The following is a 19,665-nucleotide window of genomic DNA, read 5'->3' as shown; positions in this document are numbered from 1 at the left end:
GGGTAGAAATTGTTCCTTCTATCTGCAAGCTCCAGATTACTTCTGATGGGTGTCAAATATGAGCCAGAGCACCAAGCTTCGTAAAGGGGGAATGAGGGAATTAAAAGACCTTGCTGAGTATCCTCCTCATTTGCCTTTCCTTAATAATTTTCCAATGGCTTTGGACAAAAAGCATTTTTATTCTTGAATTGTGCTTCTTTGTAGTTCACATGGAGAAAATAAAACTAACTCACCATGAATGTAAGGGCTGCGTCGTTTAGCCTAAATAAGGCCTAAACCCCAGGCCCAAGTCCCGCTGCTTGTGCATGTTGTTAAAAAAGCAGGAAAACCAGGACGGTTGTGCAAAGCAGGAGGAGGGTCCCTTGGGTTCGCCTGTACGCCGTGTCCCAAGGCTGTGCTTGCAAGGTGTCAGACGGGGTGGTCATGGGATCCGCATGACGCCGCTGCCACCTGAGGGCTCGGCCTCCAGAGAGCTCCGTGATTTTCTCCTCCTTAGTCCTTGTGGCTGTGGCTCCTGCAGAGGCAGACAGCTATGTGCTGACAAACTTCCCTCCTTTGCACGACTTCCTGGCACATCTTTTCCCCGTCTCTCACACACTTGCTCCTCCCTTGTATTTTTCAGGAGCGTGCAGCAGGAGTGCACGGAGCAGCGCGCATCCAGCCGAGCTGGGGGCTCTGCTTGCAGGTTGGCAACCCCACCCAGCACAGCCATCTCCTGGATTTATTGTGTCTCCTTGCATTATCTGCCTCATTCCTGTGTCTGAGAAGGGAGGATGTGCTGAGAGCATTCACATGGCCGGCCGCACGAAACCACATCCTCGCTATCCCAAAGTTCAGAACATCTGTCTTAATTTGTCTGGCCCTCAGTGCTGCGCTCTCGCAGCCTTGCAGGATTTACTGCTTGTTTTTGCAATGAATCTCGCTCACCGAGAGCAGAGAGGGGAATTTGATGGTGTTAAAAAACATCGCTCTCTCTGCGGTTCTCAGGACATCTTGGACCAAATGCAGCCCTGCTGGTGTCAGAGCCTCAGACTAACGGAGGAGCCACTGGTGAGCCACTTAGTCCTCATAATGCAGATGAGCTGAGAAGATTTGGAAACACTCAGCTCTTCAGATCCTTTGCTACCTCGAGAAATCCAAAGGGAAATACATGTGCTGCCAAAGTTGTTTCTATGGGTCATTCCCGAATTCCTACAGAAAATAGTATTTCTCAGAACAACAGAGCAGAACTATTACACTGTGCTGGTGGTCTGATGGCATTCTCTGAAGTACTGTCTTTCAGCCAAAGTAATATAGGTTTCCTAGAAGCATGTGCCCCTGGAGGGAGAAATCACGGGCTTTGAAGGTATCCAAGACAATAGTCCAGATGCTGATTTCAGCTGTGCTGTCTTAAACCCCCTGTATTCCGTGAATTTACGTCAAAATGGATTTTTTTTAGTGATGTGAGATCATTATTCCTTTATAAGAAGGGATTCCTGCGTACACAGAGTAACTGGATGATGGCCAGCTTGCTCCCTCAGAGGTTTTCTTTCCAGAACTGCCACAGGTTTGCTAGGGCAGATCACCGCGATCTGGATTCTTCCCATCTAATCTTGCACAATGAAAGCAAGTGACTTTAAGCTCAGGTTAAGAAGAGAAACAGTGGGGGGGAGAGAGAGAGAGAGGCTTGAGAAACTTCACCTGCTTCTGAGCTGCTGGGCTTTTATCCCTCTCCATCTACTGAGAAATTCCTCTGGTGGTAGTTCCTAAATCAAACTCTTTATGCACACCCGTGGAACTGAATCTGAGCCTTCGTGTGCAGCGCGATGCTTTGAGGCACGCTGAGATCGGGGATGGTCTTCGCCCAGACACCGAGCTGGAATTGCAGAGCAGGAACCATGAGGCTGCTGCATGTTACACTGATGCGTGCAACCGAGCATCCTGCCGAAGGCAGCGTCTCACCCAACGCAGCCGTGGAAACGCCCTGAGTCATCTTGTGTCCTGTTGTTCGTCAGTGGAAGGAAATGAACAGATACTGAGTGCGCAGACTGAGAAACGTGGATGCGTCCCAGCGTATTTAAAGGGAAACATTCCTGTTCAGGCACTAGCGTGGACTGTTATTCTCTGCTTTGGCCCAACTCAGTCCCTACAGAGGAGCTGCTGTAAGCCCCGCAGCGCGGGACCTGCCCAGCCCCGGGATCCCGTGGATGAGCTCTGTGCCTGCAGAGCAAACGTGGGTCGGGGAGTCAGAGCAGAGGGTCCCTTGGCGTCACCTGCTATTGCACCCTTGAGCAAAGAACGGAGGATGACGCCCATAGTAGAATTAGCTCAGCCCCAAATTGCCAGTGTTATGCACAGAAATAACCGGTCTCAGGGATCAGGCTGCCTGAGTCATTTAATAGCACTTCCACCAGTCTGACTTGTGTCCAACTGCTTTTATTTCCAGTTTATGTTTACAGAGAAGTGTCCATGTCTGAGCAACTAAACGTGTGGGGATTTTCTTTCAGAAGCCACAGAAGGGATTAAAAACAACAATAATCCATGAAATTACTTCAGATTTTTTTTTCTCCTCGAATGTCCTGAGGAATTCCCCAGCTCCTGACCTGTTCCAATTGGCACCATCGTGCACTTGAGCTCTAATATCAATGCAGTTTGTAACATTTCCAGGTTTTCTGGTGAGGGATTACATGAAACCAAAATAATTCTTTCCATGGGGGATTACATAGCCGCTTTTGTTTCTAATATTCCAGTCCATGAGTGAAGAACATTTTCTTGGGTACCTGTTTCTTCTTCGGCTATAGGAGCTGGTGTCATTTAGAATATCTGGGCATAAATCCATTTCATTAATTTCATTCCTAATCATTTAGTTCCTAAAGGAACCCGGTTAAATGCTCTGTCATAAGGCCAGTCCTTACATTTTGGCTGAATGCTCTTGGACAATTAAATTCACATAAATGATGTGATACAGCGTTACCCATTTCACTGATAGGAATGCATCTGCCTCGTTAATTAGATAAAAGCTCACCTGGAGGAACTGTCACCCACTGATGCAAATGACTCATATTTTCAGGGAAAATTGCTACTGATTTGCAAGAGTCTGGATCAAATGTCTGTTCTCAAATGTTTATATATATATATATTTCTATTCAAGTACCAAAATGTGCTTCAGGGATTTTTTTGGCAGTGGTTTTAGAGCAGGAAAATAGGAAATGAACTGGAAAATGTGAAGACTACAGCAAACAAGAAAATCCTGGAAGGAACGTGCTCTATAGATCCACCCTAGCCATTAATAATATGGAAAGATTTCATTAGAAAAAGGAGAGGGGAAGAGAGCAAGAAGAATGTAAAAGGAGGCAGTGTTAGTATCAGCGTGCACAGGGCGTCCTCGCTGGTCCAGCCGCCAGGCAGGGCTGCTGCAGTGCTGCACGGGCAGCAGCTCTGCATTACACTGCAGCACTACAAGCTGCACCTCTCCTAATGCCAATAAACCACAAGCTCTAACACATGGCAAGTGGCTCCTGGAACAGTCGCAGAGGCCAATTTGCTGGGGTCTGCGTAGGATGGAGGCGCACAGGTGAGAAGCCTGTTTGAGTCGGTCGTGTGCCAGCAGCGTTGGTGCTGAACTCAATCTGCCCTGGCTACAGCGTGCCTGTTCCTCCCCCTTAATCAAAACTTTTCCTTTTTCTTAATTGTAAAGAAGTCCAAGGGCTCACATACTCGCTGGGCTTTGTATGGAGAGTTTTGTCAGCCTGAAATGGCTGAGGTTTGCCTGCTACAACAGCAGGAGGATCAGGCCAGGTGCCCTCAGCCCCCCCAGCAGGTGCAGTGCAGGAGGCTGCGAGCATCAGTGAGCATCTGTGAGCATCCCTCCCGCTTTAACACAAAGCTCGCTCACCCTAACAGGTCCGAGAGCTGTAGTTTAACTGTCCCTAAATGCTCGCCTCTAGAGGGAACTCTGCAGAACCGATTACACTCTGGTTGATGCTCTGAGGACAAACCACCACCCCAGCTTCTCTGCTTTGTTCCAGCACATGGCGAATAAAGCAAACAACGCCGCCTTGCTGGCACTGTGGCCACTCAAAAAAGCCATTTGTCATGATGTCCCCCTATCTGGCCCACAGCCTGTGCGTGCCCTAGGTCACTGCCAGGCTGCTGACCCTCCAGCGGCACCCCCGTGCAGGTACCTGCTGGGACCAGAGCTGGTTCTCCGCACGGAGCCATGGGTGGGCAGGCTGCTGTGGCCGTGTTACAGCACAATGCTGTCTGCTCTGCTCTGGCGGGACCCAGGGAAATACACAGAGCCCACAGAATTGTTTTGTAAAAAGGAAATAAAGTTCTGTCCCCTCTCACCCCGCCGCAGCTCATACCTGCCACCCCATCACCGCCACCTCCCTCCCGTGCGCCCTCGAGAGGTTTGCCAGTAGCCACAAAGCATCCATTACAGCGAGTGCTTCTGTTTGCTGTAACCTATGAACAGTGTACTGAACTCAATATATTTTTGTCTGGAAAAATTGTTTTGTTCTTCCCTGTAACACATTCTAGATGATTGTCTGTTCTTTCATGTCAGTTCTAGGCAAAGTGCACTGCATTAAAACTCCCACCACAGCAAAATAGAGCAAAGCAATTTAAAATCCCTGTTTTTGCCAAAAGTTTTTACACTATTATGTCACATCCTATACATCACCGTTTGCTGGGAAAGGCTTTTTTTTCTTCTTCTTCTTTTTTCTTTTGCAGTGTTCTCACTCCCTTCTTGAAATAGAAATATCAGCAGGTGAAATGACATTGAGTTGTGTTTTATGTATTTCCACCGTATGTAGGAGGAAGTTCACTCTTTATACTTACGAAACATACAGTTACTGCAAATAAAAGAATCCGAGCTTTGGAAATGTCACAAGTATTGAAAGAAGACCCTTTGGGTTGCCTGTCAGTGAACTCGGCTAGGGGATGAGCTCTGCCTGGTGTGGGACACAGCCGCCAGTGCTGCTCTCGTGGCCTTTTCTAAGTAACCACCAGCACACAAAGCGCGCAGGGGCTTCCAGGGGTGCCACACGATGAGCTTCACACATCAGTGAACTATTGACCGCCCACCCAGAATTCATTAATTGCTTGCTCTTCTGACTAGGTGAGCTGAACTGCTTCAAGATGGGCCTTGTGTCTCCCTTTGTAATGCCATAAACCCCCTTTTCTTTCTGACATGCAGCAGGATCCATCTGCTTAACCAGGATGCTTGGAAAACGTATTTATTGCAGCAGATTCATCTCATCCCTCTCAGTCACAGACAAATCCACGCAGAAAGGCACCACAGGTGCAGAGCTGCCGTTCCAGGTGCAACGTGAGCTCGTTTCTCTTGCAGCACAGGAGCAGCCCCATTGCTCTGCGCAGGGCTCCCCACGGCCGGCTGCAAGGAGGGCAAGGCCCAGCCCCAAAGATGATGAATTTAATGAAGTCCACCTAGCTCCACTCACCCTAATTGGAGTACCTGTGGCAAATCGAGTAATTCTATATAGGCAGGGCTGAACTACTTCCCAGAAGGGTCACCATGCTGTTGGAGGAGGGTTTGCTGTCTCTGGAGTCCTGCTGTCTGAGGCTTCGGCAAGGAGGTTTTGCCTTCTTTGAGGTGTGTATGCTCTTCATCTACTTGGAGGTAGTCAATTGAAAGCTCGCTTGCAATTACAAGGAGGAGAATCAAAGCCACAACAACAAAATATGATCAGCTTTTATATTCTTTCTTGGTGCATCTGTTTTGTGTATGGATCAGTAAAGCCTGTGCTGAAAATACTGCTCATGGGTGGTGCACATCAGCAAAGGGGTGGGTGATCTGTGATTCTTGCAGGAACCTTACCTTTGCAATGTTTGTAACTTCCTTGCCATATTAAAAAAAAAAAAAAAGAAACTTACCAATGAATTTTTCAAGTCCCTACTCTTCTACAATACAGATTAGGCTGCACTGGGATTTGGAGGGGAAGCTACTCTACTGCAAGGAAAGAAACTGCTTTAGTCTGATAGGAAACATTTCTTACAGGCTTGCTGGGCTCCTGTGTTGTTGGTAAGGGTGCCCAATTCCCATACAATGAGAGAAGTCTCCTCACTGCAGTGGAAGAAGAATACAGCAGGTGCGGACCTTAAGTAGCAGTTTCCTTTCTAGAAACCTAGAGCATACAAAGTAAAGGCTGAGAACAAACAAAAATCAGAAGCAAGCAGAACTTCAGGATTAAGATAAAGTGATTTGGAAAACGTGAATTGCTGCAAGAGCTTCTGTCATCTGCCCCGCTTGAAATGCTGTTGCTTCTGGGGTGGAGCATGGTGTATGTTCAACAATTCAGAGTTAGGGCTTTAGCCAGGTTAGGGTGATGGTATCTGTTTGAAACATGAAATGAGTGTAATTGGTAATGGTTGCTGGGCTAATTAGTGGAAATACCTGTTTAAAACTGCAGCAGGCTCTCCTAAAGTGGTACTGAATGTCCCGAGCCTGCTGTGATCTTAGTAAGGCATAAATGTTCAGAATAATTGCTGGAGACTTGTTAGTGTTTGTTTGAACTGGTTACTTGGGAGTTCGTGCACTTCAGGCTGCTGGCAGGTTGTTGTGAGGCTTGGGGACTTCTGCAGTGAGTAACTGCAGAAGGCCTTGGGGCTTATCTCCAAAGGTGGAAGGTGAACAAAGCCAAGTGCTTGGTCTCTGGTTGCTGTATGGCGATGGTGGCCCTGGCTTGGCCACTGGGGAGGGCCAAGTGTCTCTCCTCCTGTCCCTGTGTAGCCTGTGGGTAATAAGCAGAAGGGAGCTGAGTGATGTGGTACTGCATGCAATGAAACGTGGGATTCCTTGATGGTCAGTAGTGAACACGGAGGCTTTTTGTGATGCTGGAGGGCAACTTGCACCTGAGCCAAGGTCCTGGTACAGGGTGAAAGGAAAATGTCGTTATCTGGGTGAGAACAGCCAGGAACTGTCCTTCTCTCTCTGAGAGCGCAGCCACGTTTGAACTACAAATTCATCTGCTTCTATTAAAGAAAAATACAGCTGCTTTCTTACTGCATTTATTGTTTAATTCATTCATGCTGCTTGTTGGAAACACCACCATTAAATTCCTTCTGGGGCATAGTTTGTTTTAAAGAAAACTCTCCATGGAAAAGGCTTTCCTTTAAATTTAGTACAAAAGAAAAGCCCAACTAGTTTTATTTATAGATTGGGGCATGAGAGACTTTCAGTTTTCAAACAAGCTCTGTATCTCTGTTTCTCACATAAAAAAATGTTTAACATTTTTCTCATCCTTCCAGAATAAAATTATTTTATTGTGATCTATTTTTTTGCTTAAATGCTGCCCCTCTGGTGATAAAAAAAAAAAAATGTTGGTTTTGCCTATTGAATAGGATGTTCTGTGAGTGGGGATTTCATTCTGGGATGATATATCCTGGGTTTCAGTTATTCTTTGATAGACCACTTCATGCTTCTGTGGGTTTGTGAAAGCTCTTATGTCTAAAGTTGTTTTCTGAGCATTTCCCAGATTTGGAACAAATCTTGGTATAATGTAACAAATTTTGGTATATCACTAATACAGAAGCAACCAGAATTTCACTGGGCAATAAAGCTTGTATGGAAGGTGAGAAAATGGCTAGATGGTCAGAAATATTAATTTTGAATAACTTGGGAGATGGGAAAATGCATGTGAACTAATGCTAAGACTGCTTAATAGGGGAAAAATTACTGAAGTGTGGTTTGCTTGGAAAAGCAGCAGTGCCTAGATGAATGACATCACTGAGGATGTAAATCTTGTTTTCTATGATTTATATTAAGATGCAAAGCTTTAAATGGTTTTATCTAAAGGATAGCTTTTCCTTTTTGGTAGAATTTAGGCTGTGATAAACAGGTCCAGCTGTAATAATTACGGGTTGAGGTGCAGCTGAGGTGATTGCAATGCAGAGATGCTGACCAGCTTTGTGGCCAGTGCTTTCATGAAGCTGAGTCTCAAAATGAGCAGCAATTCTTCCTGACTTTGAAAAGATGTCAGACACTGGTCACTTCTGCTGTTTTAGCTTCACTGGTTTTACTTTTTCAGTTGTTCTTTATGCCCTTATTTTTCCCTGCCAGCCCAGATTTAGTGGCCAGCATACTTGGGAATAAAATACTTCCCTGCCTAAATGGTTAATTTGGTGGAGCTTTATGACAAAGTATTTAAGACTCAAATTCCATTGAAAATGTCAAATCCTTTTGATCTTTAATTGATTCTCACTCTGGGTTGCTTAAAAGTGGAGCTAAAAAGCAGTTGGGAACATTTCCTATAAAATTATTACCCATATGAAAGAGCCCTGTTCCCCCTTGTAATGCACCCAAATGGCTGAAACTGAGGGACTCCAATTCCTCAGGATGTACATGCTAAACTTAAGTAATGCTCTTATTTGAGTCATTTAAAATCATTGTATGGGTGATCTCACTCCATTATTTTTAAAGAAACTTCAGTTCACTCTATTTAACTTTATACTTCAGAGAAATGAAACTATTTCCCCATCTCATTTATAGTGAGGGAACAAAACTGCAGCTGAATGGTAGTCAAGCAGCTCATGACACATCTGTTCCAGGGTACTGAAGCAATCTGGAGTGAAAATGAGAGACAGTCTTGAGGTATGTATCAGGAACAGTATTACTGGTACTGTGGTGAGATTGTAGCTACCAGCTGAGAAAGACAGAAGCTCTCCTCTCACAGCAGCATCGTGCGGGGCTGCTCTGGGGGGGGCTCCAGATTTTGAGAATACCCTGGGTAGCATCCAGTGCTGACTGCAGGACTTGAAAGCAGAACAATTGCATTGCTGCTGGACTATGCGTGTGTTTTGCTGCGGTGTGCTGGCCTGCTCTGCTGGCTATTTGCTGTTTACATGGCAACTTCCAAGACTCGTTCTGAGAACTTGGAGCTCATTTAGAGCATCGTGCATAGAGGGTCTGAGTAATGTGCCGTAATACCATTTCACTCCTGTATTCTTTCATTAGAGGCTCTTCCAGCCAGCAGAGTGAGCAACTCATGTGTGCAGCAGATGAATGAAACAAGCTTCCAGAAGAAAGGCCTGCAGAAAGGTCCTTTTCTCCTGGATGTATTCAGGCTTGCAGCTCACTGTGCTTTTGTATCAGAAACACCTTGTACATTTGAGGGAACTTTTTGTCATGCGGTATTTCCTTCTGTTAGTGGTGACAGTCTAACAAGAGTTCTGCCTCCCCTCATAGGCTTAATCTGCTGACCAGCCAGGGCAAAGCAGTGCGTGGGACTCCAGCAGTAGAAGGGTGAAGGCAATGGGCCTTGATACAAGGGAAAATGAGAGTGGCCAGGATGCTTTCTGCCTTGGGAACGTTTAAACACTGCATTCAGGCCTTCAGTTCTGCAGCAGTTGCCCTGTTGAACACCCTTCCTGTGGCAGACCTCAGGAGCAGCTCTGCCTTCCTGCCAGGGCAGAATTTGGGTTCTGCTCCCTGTGAAGCACCTGACACAGGAGGTGATGTGGTACAAGGGAGAAGGGTAGTGCTGGCAGCAGGTGCCTTATGCCAGGCAGGGGCTCCAGTCAGTTGTTTAGGAACATGGGCTCTGGGTGCACAGTGCCTTGCTCATTTTCAAGTATCTCAAATTGTTCTTTTGCCTTCTTTTGGTGTATAAAAATGATGTATGGTTGGAACTTGTCCTGAGAATGATACTTTTGATTTTCTAAGTTGCAGCTTGTTAGTTGCAACCATCACATGAGAAGTTTTTGATATTAAGAGGGTAACTAAATACTGACCTCATGGTGCAGATAGTGCTGGAGATGATTGATTTTTGAAGGCCTTGTTATTCAGGTACAGTTGTACCTGCAGGACTCTGCCAATGCAGACGTTTTGTGGTGGTTCAATATGTGCTAAAACTGAAATTCCAGCGCCTGCAAGGTGAGGGTCTTGAATGTACACCCCTTACACATCCCAGACTGCAGCTGGTGTCTGGGGTGCTGTGCTGTGGCAGCTTAAGCTACTGGGCAGCTAAGCTGCATGCTGCTTTTTAATTATGAAGGTGGGGAAGAAATTGCCCTGCAGAACCTAGGAGCCTACAGCATGCAGCCAGGTATGCAGCTTTGCTTGCAGTGTGCTGCTTGGGAGCTTCTGCTTGGAGACAAAGTGATAGGTGCTTAATTTCTCCTTGAATTCAGCAAATGCTGCCAGCAAGCAGTGGTAAGCTTTTTCAGGGAAGTTTGATTGGAAGGGTTTTGGATCAATAACATGAAAGTAAAGTTAATCTACCATGCCTTGGCTGGGTAATTTATGAGTTTGTTTCCTCCCTGAGTGTATTCCTCTAGAAAGACTATATTTTAGGTATTGAGTAAACAATACTATTCAGCAAGGTTTTCTTTTAAATTAATTTTTACTTTTAATGCTGTACCAGTTGTAAAAGCTTTTATCCTGCACAGGATTTAAATCAGTGCTTTTGTTTTTTTGACAGGGAATAGTGAGTGTGTGGTGTTTACCAAAATGTAGTGTTCCTGCCCCAAAGGTTCTGCTCTTTCCTCCGTTTTAACACAAGTGTTCACATGAATAAATCGAATGGAATATGAGTCACTGTAGGAACAAGCATATGGGCAAGGTGGGCTACTGGCTTATAAATGGTACAATTGTAGATACAGAAATGCAGAGACTGCACTTGTTGGAAAGCTGGATGGAAAATAGCAGTCATAAGGTGCAGGGACATTTATATATATTCATAGAAACCATTAAGTATTTTGTATATTTGCATGTCATTTTGTAACAACTTTTTAGAAAATGGAGCTTGAGTTTTTTTAAAAACTATTTATCAATTAGCTTATTGCTCGCTGTGTGTGCCTTGCTTCTCCAGCAACAAAAGTGCTGAACTCCTTTTGTCTGCTGCTGGATTGCCACAAGTTCTCACACAGACAATGTGTGGAATAAAATCCAGAAAGGTTGAAGAGCATGGTGGTCTTCGTTGTAGATCTTCAATCTGCATTGACACTGCATCAGCATTTGTCACTTGATCACTGATTGAGACTTCCACCCACCCATATCCTGTAAAGTAAGAAGCAGACTTTTCCACCTGTAAAACAAAATACTGTTACCACAGTGAATGTGCATGTGTGATTGGAGAGGGACTTCTCTATCAATTACTCGAACATGCTGCTTTTTCCTCTGAAATGGATTGCCTCCCTCTGTAGTGTAAGAATAGAGCTGGTTAGGAGACTTCAGTGGCTTCAAGAATTATCTTCTCCAGGGTGATTAAACCAGAATCTTGTGATGGTTAGCAGTAAGTGTGGGTGAAGGAGGAAGGAATTAGCAGGGCTGTCAGGAACACGGGTGTTTCTACACTACGTGGAAGACCCTCTGTTCCATGCCTGGGGCACTGGGAGGAAGGAGCTGCCCTTTCCTGCACTGACGCACATCTTGTGTGTGCTGCTGTTAGGCTGAGTGCTGGTACCTGTTGTGGTGCTGGGAAACAATGGCAGTTGCTGAATCATTGTTTTCCCATGATGAAAAGCAGTTTTAAGAATTCCCATCCAGCTCTGCCTACCCCAGAACACCACTGAAGATGATTAGCTGGATGTTACATGAAACGGGGGGGAGAACAAAGTGATCCAAATTCATGCCTGGTGCAGTTCTCGTCAGTGAGTTTTGCTCGAGGAATGAGGTTGACTCATTCTTCCTGGATGCAATCCACCTCTCATGGAAATCGATGAAATTCTTTCTGTTGCATTTTAACACATGTTCTTACAGTTACTTTCTACAGTAAGCCTTCATTAATTTGTAAATCTAAATGAGCCCCTGGTTCCCTATGGCTCAGAAAATTATTTTTGGTCCTGATGGCTTTCCTGTGGGCTGGGGTGTGTGGAGGTGACACCGGTGACGTAAAGGGTGCTGTATGATAGTACGATGGTTCCCTGCTCAGGCTGTGATCTACCAACCGAGGGCAGGAGCTTCTTGTGCTTCTGTGCCCTGACATTATTTCATGGGGGGGAGGGGGAGGGGGGGGTTGGCACCGCTTGTAGGGCTGGAGGGAAAAACTTGGGGCTCTCCGGGAGCTGGATTATGCTGGGGGTGAGGGTGGGGACAAGGGGCAGGGATGGGCCCTGCCGGGGTGCTGATGCTCGGCGGGGTCCCGCGGGGCTGCTGAAGGCACGGCAGCATCGCTGCGAGTTCACCTCGCACCCCATCAGTTCCCTTCCTCTGCCCCCAGCCCTCGAGACATGCTCTGAAGCGCGTTTTTTTAAGTTGCTCTTTAAAAGCTGCTTTGTGTTAAATGAATAAAATATGCTGGCGTCCCGTCGGGTCCCCGTTTGCGCCCTTTGTGCATCTTTATCAGGAGCTGGTCATGGACGGGGTGCCCGGCTCGCTGCCGCATTGCTGGGGGGAGCTCTGCGTCCCCGGCTCGTGGATCCTCCTCTTTTAGGGTCAAAAGGAAAAGTGGGGGGCTGAAGGAAGCGATCCTGTCGCTTTTTTAAAAAAGGCTTTTGAAAACTCACTAGCAATTGTAGTCGGCGTTTATTTTCTGCTCGCAGAGGTGCTCGGGGCTTTGCCGGGTGTGGATGTCTCGCTGCTTTAATTTGCTCCGATGGAGACGAACGGCACCTCCTCGGCACCCGGGATGTTTTCAGGTGGATGGGTGACAGATAAGCATTGCTGAAGCGCACAACTCTGTTAGTGCTTAAAGAAATAGGAGCATTTGGAAAAGGGTTTGACTTTTTTTTTTTTTTTTACTTTTCCTGTTTGCTAGTGAAAAAAAAAAAGTGTTCTTAATTATGACTTGGGGGGGTATGCTTGCAAAGCTCTTCCAGAAAAGTAATTCTAAACAGTGCAAAAAGAAAAAGCTCTATGATGTTTTATTTTAATAATCTTTTGCAGGCATGTGAGTCGTGCTCTGAGGGAAAAAAAAAAGTTTGCAGGAAAAAGGCACGAACAATACAGCCTTTAAAACAAAATCTACAAACTTCTGAGAATATGCCCTCTTATTGAATACACCGGATTTCTCTCCCGAGCAAAGGGGAAGGTTTTGTTCGTTTGGACAGTCTTTGAATACTGTTCTAAAACTTCTTTCAAGTGGGAACTGAAGAGAGAAATGTTAAGTTCTGAGAGGAGACAATGCGTTAGCATCTTTGAACAGAGTCCCTTGCATGCAAATAAGGCTTTTGGCAATTTGGGGAAGTTTAATTGGAAGGTGGAAGCGTGTAAAGATAAGGCTGGAGGGAAACGGCATCGGAGGGAGCCCCGCAGCTCGGCGGGAGCGCGGGGAAGGCGCTGGCACCCCGGAGCGGGGGGGGGGGGGGGGAGGGGGGACCCGGGGCAGGATCCCCCCAGCCTTGCAGCGCTCCTTCGCTCCCTGGAGTCGCCGGTCCCGTGGTGGCGACCCCCGCGCACCCTCCCTGCCTCCGGGGGGCTCCCGCACCCCTTTCCCCCTCCCCAAGCATTGGAGTGTCAGGCCCCGAAGGGACCTCGTAAATAAATCCATCGGTTTAAAGTTTCTATAATTTTCACCTAATGAATTTTTTTCGTTAATGCTTCCCCCGCCCCCAGGGGCATTGTGTCAGGCCGGGCCCAGCCAGCCCTGGATGGCTTTTTCATAGCTCTTGGCTGTGCGCAGCCCCTTCTCGGGATTAGTGGTCGGACTCCTCATTTCCCATAGCCATAAAAGGTCTTGAACTCAATTAATAGCTAATAATTACACGGCCGGCACCGCTGCAGCCATCGGCAGCGGGGGATGCGCAAGCAAAGCGGGCGCGGAAACAGCGCGGGAGGGTCCGGGGGGCGGCGGGGAGCTGCTGGGGGGGTGCATCCCCACGGGGCTCTCCTGCCCGGGGCTGCACTGGCAGCCCCCGGGGGGGCTCCGTCGGGGCTGGGAGAAAATAGGGAGGGGGCGCCCGGTGCTAGAGCCGGGAACACGCCTGGCTTGGCAGGACAGCGAGGGAAACGGGGACCGCTTTCGGTTCGCCCCCTCCCCCCCCCCCCCCCCCCCCCACATAAAGTTGGATTTGAGGAATCTTCCCCCCCGGGCGTCGGCAGCCCCCGAGGCTGCGCCGGGCCGGGGTCTCGCCCCGCTCCCTTCCCAGCTGCCGCCGCTCTCCGGGATGCTGCGGCTCGCTTTAACCTTTAGCGGGGGGTAGTCTTGTGAATTTCCAGCAGCAAGTCGAGACAGCCCGGTTCAGCGTCTTCAGAAAAGCGCGTTTGGGGTGAAAAACGTTGGATCGAAAATCCCTCGCCCGGCCGCTGCCGCCCCGTGCCACCGCAGCCGTCCCCCGCAGGAGAAGAGAACTCCCCCGGGCCCCCTGTCCCCGCAGACTGCAGGCTTGGGCTCTTTCCATCACAAAACTGTTTACTGAATTGCGGCGCCCATCATTTCCATTTTGCTTTCATTTGGCAAGCATTCTCCGGGCAAAAATATTTTGATCCAACGTCTAAAAAAAATTGCTATAACTCCTTAATTTCTTTTTATTCCAAGAGACCGTCATGATTAAAACTGCTGTGTTTACATCCTCCAAAAAGTATTTCTGTTCATAGGCTGACGTTTTAAAGACAACAGTGCGCGATCTTTTACGATGGTAATTATAATACTGTTCAAGTTAGATATTCAAATGTAAATGTTGCTTTTCTTTTTACGACTTATTTTAGGGCATGCGTTTTTACCTTTCCCCGGACCCGCAGCGCGTAGCCTTGCACAGTGGAGTGTAACGAATTCGAAGGAATTCTTATAGCTGGATATGTTTTTTGAAAAATCTTAAATGGCAATTTACACGGTATATTTTCATGGCCAGAGGAGCCAGTGTTTTCTTCTGGAAATAAGAGAAAGTCTGATAAATGTATTTCGATGCGAGGGCTGATTTCAGCGCAGCTTAAGTATCGGGAAAGTGAGCTTCGGGAGAGTAACACGCACACGGGTTTTGCATTTTTGTATTAATCTTCCACCCCCGCCCCCTAATTTATTCGCTAGGAGAATCAGTAAGGTTGTTAAAACGTTTCACACAAAACGCAAGCATTTCTGTCTTTCACAGCCACGTTCCTCCTGGACGTTCCCGAAGGTGTTGGGCTTAATAAAGTAAAAAACCACCCCGAGGTGTGGGCACGTCGGCTGCCTCCTTCGGGGCTGCCGCCGGCGAGGGCCCGCCAGCCTCCGGCCTCCGCCCGGGGCAGGGCGAGGGATGCTCGGGGCCGCTGACCCCGCGGGCAGGCGAGCGGTGGCCCGGGTGTGCAGGGCTGTCCTTAACTGCCCCCTTGCGCCTGCTGCATGCAGGGAGCCGGGGCTGGAAGCCGCGGCCGAAAGGTGTTGAAATTCCTTGGCACCGGCGGGGATGAAAGGCAAGCTGCCCTTTGATTGCGTGGATTTGAGGCAGCCCCTAATTACAATGCGGTTGTTGTGTGCGCTTCCTCCGCTTATTAATGGCAGATTAGGAAGGGAAAATCTCTAGGGAAGCGTGTGACATTCTTAGCGCCTAATCTGGCCGGGGCTCGCTGACCCTAAGGGAGAGCAGCCCCGTCGTATGCCACGGGCATCTTGCGCAGTTTCCAATATTAATTCTCGCTCTAATCTCCTCGCGACGCTGCGCAGAAACAATAAGCAATTTAGGCGAAAATCCCTGGGACGGGAAAGGGGTTACTCTGCGTGTGCGGCAGCTCCCGGCCGAGCCGGACTGTCTCAACCATTTTAATCTTCTTTAGCGCTTAAACCCGCCGGGGCACGAGGGCTGCACAGCGCCTTTCTCCGCGCTGCCGGGGTAGCCGCAGCCCTGCTGCTCGCCCCCCGCCCGGGTCCGGAGGAGCGTTACGGGAGCATTACAGCTGCTCGGGAACAACATCGATCGGGGAGGCTTGCACGCAAAGCTTCACCTGGAGCCTATTTTCCAAGCTGGCTTCATAAAATACCTGGAAACGCGGGGCTTTGTAGTGAAAATGCCAGGCAAGCCACCCGTAAATTACAGCCACTCCAGCGCCCCCCTTTAAAGCCTCGCAGTGAATCCCCGTTGAAACGCATGTGGCACGCCACGGAGTTTGTGTGTTGAAATGTATATTAGCCGGGCGAGGAAGCAGAGATGAAGGTGCAAACAGGAGCGAGGGCGGATTATATAAACTCTTAACAGGCGCCGCTCGCTGCTGCCGCCTCGCCCGTGCCCCCCGCCGGGGCTGCGCCGTGCCCGGCCGCGGGGGCTCCCCGGCCCCGTCCCCCCCGCTGCTCGTGGCCGCGGAGGGCGAAACAATTGTGGCAGATCGGCCACCGCCGTAGGGGAGCCTTTTCCCCCCTCCAGCCACCTGGGGGGGGGGGGCTGGGGGCTCCTTGGCCACCGCTTCCCTGCAAACCGGGCAGGGGCCCCTGGCTCCCCAGCGGCCACCTGGGCTGACCCGGGGGAGCCGAGGAGTTCCGCGGCCCCTCTTCCTCCCTCCCTCGCCGCTAATGAATTTGCCATTCCCCGCGGCAGCGATAGGCGCTCAAACAGGTGCAAACTGTAAAAAAACGGGTAGCAGCCGCGGGATGCTCGACCGGCCAGGCAGCAGGATGCGCCACCGGGAGCCGAGGGTGGCTGCGGGCTGGGGGAAAGACTGGGGGTTTTTTTCCTGGCCCCCAGCTGCCCTCCCCGCTCCGGGGCTCGGCTGGGCGCGGGGCTCCGAGCCCGGGGGCAGCGCCGTGCCCCCGCTGGCCCGGCCGCCCTGGGGAGGGCTCGTCTCGGCGGCCGCCGCTTGGGAGCCCGCTGGCTCCGGGAGCTTCTCCGGCTCGCTGCCCTGGCTCAGAACTGTGCCGGTTCTGGCGAGTTTTTGGCTTAAAACGAGATTTGCGGAACGGGACCCTGCTCTGGCCCGGGGGAGCTGCAGCCCCTTGCTCGTGGTGCCCGGTGCCGGGCGGGACGCGGTGCTCGCCTCGGGGCTGTCTCCGCGCACCTCGGCACCGGGGCTTGGCTAGTCGTTCCCCTTTGGCATTTTTTTTTTTTTAATAAAAATATTTTTAAAATTAATTTTACCGAACTGCCTCCCGGCCCGACACAAGCGGTGCAGCCGCCGCGGGAGCCCCGCTCCTGACACCGAGCGATTCACGCCGGGCCCTGAGAAATGCGGCCGGGGCGAGCGAGAAACGGCAAATAGAATGAAAGCTGAGCGCCGAGGGCAGCCCCAGCTCGGCCGGGCTGCCGCCGGCTCGGCCGGCCACTTTTCGATCCCTTCTCGTTGGCTTCGTTTGCAGAAGCCCCAACTAACCGGGGAACTCCCACTCGGCGCACACACACCGCGCACCCCCCCGAATCCATTTTGCGTCTCTTCAAATATCTGCGAGCGGCCCCGCTAAATGCGAGCTTATTTCTCGCACCAGCTCTTGGCCGGGGGGGTCCTGGCGCAGGGGCCGCGGCACTTTTTGGCCCCCAAACCAAACCGGGGGGACTGCGGGCGACCCCCGTGCCCGCCTCTCCCCGCACAAAGCTCCGGGCTCTTCGGCCCCCGCCGCGCAAGGACGCGCAAAGCCCGCACCTGAGCGCGGCCCGGCCGGGGGCTGCCAGCGGCCCCGGGTGTCCTTTCCCCTCCTGCCCTTCCCTTTTTTCTCCTGCCCTTCCCTTCCCTCTTCTTCCCTCTCCTCCTCGCCGGCTTCGCGGCTTTTGCTCGGGTCCGGAGCGCGACCGGCGGCTCCGGCGACAAAACCGCGGGGCTAATGGGAAGGGAAAAACCGGGACGAGGTTTTTGAACTGAAATGTGCCTGTCCCATTAGCAGCTCGTTGGAGGCAGCCAGCGTCCAAGGTCGTTGGGAGAAATATTTCAATGCGCTGGAAACATTAGGGCTCCTGTTTCACCCGAGGAGCTCAGGAGAGCTTGTTTTTCCAACCTCGGGGTCCCCGCCACGCCGTGAAACGGCTACCTGTGCGCAGCGCGTTCTCGAGGAAGGAATTCGCAGGCACCATTTCAACATTTTAGGGGACACGTGGCTGCGAGTTCCCTTCAAACGTATTTATTTTATTTGGACTCCTGCTCCACCACCTTTCCCTTTAACGCCGGCTCCTAGGTAGCATCTGAAAGGGCCCTGCTCCCATTTGCAATTAAAGACTTTATTGAGGAGGGGAAAACCGGTAATTAGCGAGAATATTCCCCCCTCCCCAGTTCCACCTGCAGGGCAAAAGTGCAGCTGGCAGAATGGCTTCCAGCAGAGACCTGACGCACCCACAGAAGTTTGGCTTTGTTTTTGCAATGCCCTTCGGTGAGAGGGCTCCTGATTTTTCTGCTCGCCGGGTCCCAGTATGGGTTAGCACCTCGAGCGCAGATCCGAGCGCTCGCCCTAACCCGATTATTTTATTGAATGTTTATGAAGGCGCGCGCTTTCTCTCGCTCCCTCTCTCCATATTAATCTCATTAAATCCTACCTTTCAACCTTCTTCCGTGACCATCTGACCTGGCCACTTGAATTAAAATAGTGCTTTCTCCGCAGTCAAAGACAGCACATCAATCATCGGGCTATTTACACTTCGCTCCTTTCTTCAAAGAGGGGCTGCCTGGTCTCTCTCTACCTTCGCTTCCGGGGATGACGGGCAGGTCCTGCGTGTCTCGCCGGCATCGCTTGATTTTATTATTATTATTATTTAATGTATTTTTTTTTTTTCTCACCCCCCTTTTCTCGGCTGTCTGCGCGTCTCTCGGCTTCCCCCAGCGAGGCGGCCGCCTGTCCCTCGGGAGCGCTGCCCGGCCGCGCTGCCTCGCACCTGAAACGCACAAGAAATGGGGGCTGCGCGGGGTGCGGAGCCGGGGCCGGGACCCTCCGCGCCTCGGCCCCGGGGGACGCGGGCACGGGCGGCGGCGGCCGCTCGGCGGGTGCTGAGCCCGGTCCGCGGGTGCTGAGCCCGCTCCGCGCAGGGCGAGGGGCCCGTGGGTCCCGCGGGGTCGGAGGTTGGGGTCCGAGGGGTCGCGAGCAGAGAAGCGGGGGCGGCAGCGGCGGGGGCTTCGCTAGCGCCGGTGCGGAGCGGAACGATCGCGGTACAAAAGCGAGCAACGCCGGCAGCACAAAGCGCAAATCGGTATCGCAAAGTTACGCGGTCCCCCGAGCCCGAGGGGGCGAGGCGGAGAAGGAGGGTAAAAAAGGAAGAAAATTAAGAAAGTGATCGAAAAGTTACCGCAGATAAATATATATATATTTTTTTCAGGTTAAAAATAAAAGCGCGTCTAAAACATGTACGGTTACAGGATGACATCCGTTAACAAACTCTCTACAGCATTGCTATTTAGTAATAGTAGCAGTAATAATAAGAATAATAATGATAATCACCTCTTTATAGGATGGCACCTTGGTCCTTAAATATTGTCCAGTGTGTAGGGTCAGTGTGCGGAGGGCTAGGAGCCGCCAGGGCTGATTTTTCTTAAAGGGGCAGATCAGGGGAAGGCTGCGATGGTGCTGGGAGAGAGGAGGGGGGAGAGATAAGTGGTCTGAAGAAGAGGATAGGACAAAAAAAAAAAAAAAAACTGATGATGATGAATACATTGGAAAGTTTTTTTGGCCCTGGTGAGGGTGTCAGATTGAATGCTCTGTGCGCATGTGCGAAGGTGTCCAAACTGACAATGCTTGGGAGATGAAGATAGTGTGTAGCTGCTTCTGGGCTCAAGGAGGAGGAGAGGAATCCACAAGCCGACACGATGAGATCCAAGGCGAGGGCGAGAAAACTGCCCAAAAGTAGGTCCTTTCTCTCCCTTCTTCCGCGTCCCACCTCCGCGGCGGCTCGGCCAGGACGGCGCGG

General features: G+C 50.2%; 1 protein-coding gene and 1 long non-coding RNA gene across 4 annotated transcripts in view; one reads left to right on the top strand and one right to left on the bottom strand.

Moving 5' to 3' along the window:
• Positions 1–5,461: 5,461 nt before the first annotated feature.
• PRDM16 (PR/SET domain 16) overlaps positions 5,462–19,665 on the top strand; it is a 306,284-nt gene continuing 292,080 nt past the window's right edge. Inside the window, exons 1-2 of one of the 2 annotated variants that reach the window (XM_035344711.1) lie at positions 5,462–5,596; positions 6,002–6,092. Coding sequence is in view for 1 of the 2 variants with exons in the window: in XM_035344710.1 (XP_035200601.1) it covers positions 19,565–19,601 (37 nt within the window). In the remaining variant the exon portion in view is untranslated. Of the gene's footprint in view, positions 5,597–6,001; positions 6,093–19,490; positions 19,602–19,665 lie in introns of those variants that run through there. The other variant, XM_035344710.1, reaches the window with a different exon arrangement.
• Positions 16,905–19,516, bottom strand: LOC118177218. 2 transcript variants are annotated; one of them, XR_004755712.1, is made up of 3 exons: positions 19,411–19,516; positions 19,200–19,325; positions 16,905–18,639 (listed from the first exon to the last, which is right to left on the bottom strand). It is a non-coding gene; the product is annotated as an uncharacterized LOC118177218 (long non-coding RNA). The 2 variants fall into 2 exon arrangements; XR_004755711.1 differs by lacking the exon at positions 19,411–19,516 and having other exon boundaries at positions 19,200–19,334.

Source organism: Oxyura jamaicensis, chromosome 21 (genome assembly GCF_011077185.1).
Source record: "Oxyura jamaicensis isolate SHBP4307 breed ruddy duck chromosome 21, BPBGC_Ojam_1.0, whole genome shotgun sequence".
Classification (NCBI taxonomy): domain Eukaryota; kingdom Metazoa; phylum Chordata; class Aves; order Anseriformes; family Anatidae; genus Oxyura; species Oxyura jamaicensis.
This window is presented reverse-complemented; position numbering and strand designations above follow the sequence as displayed.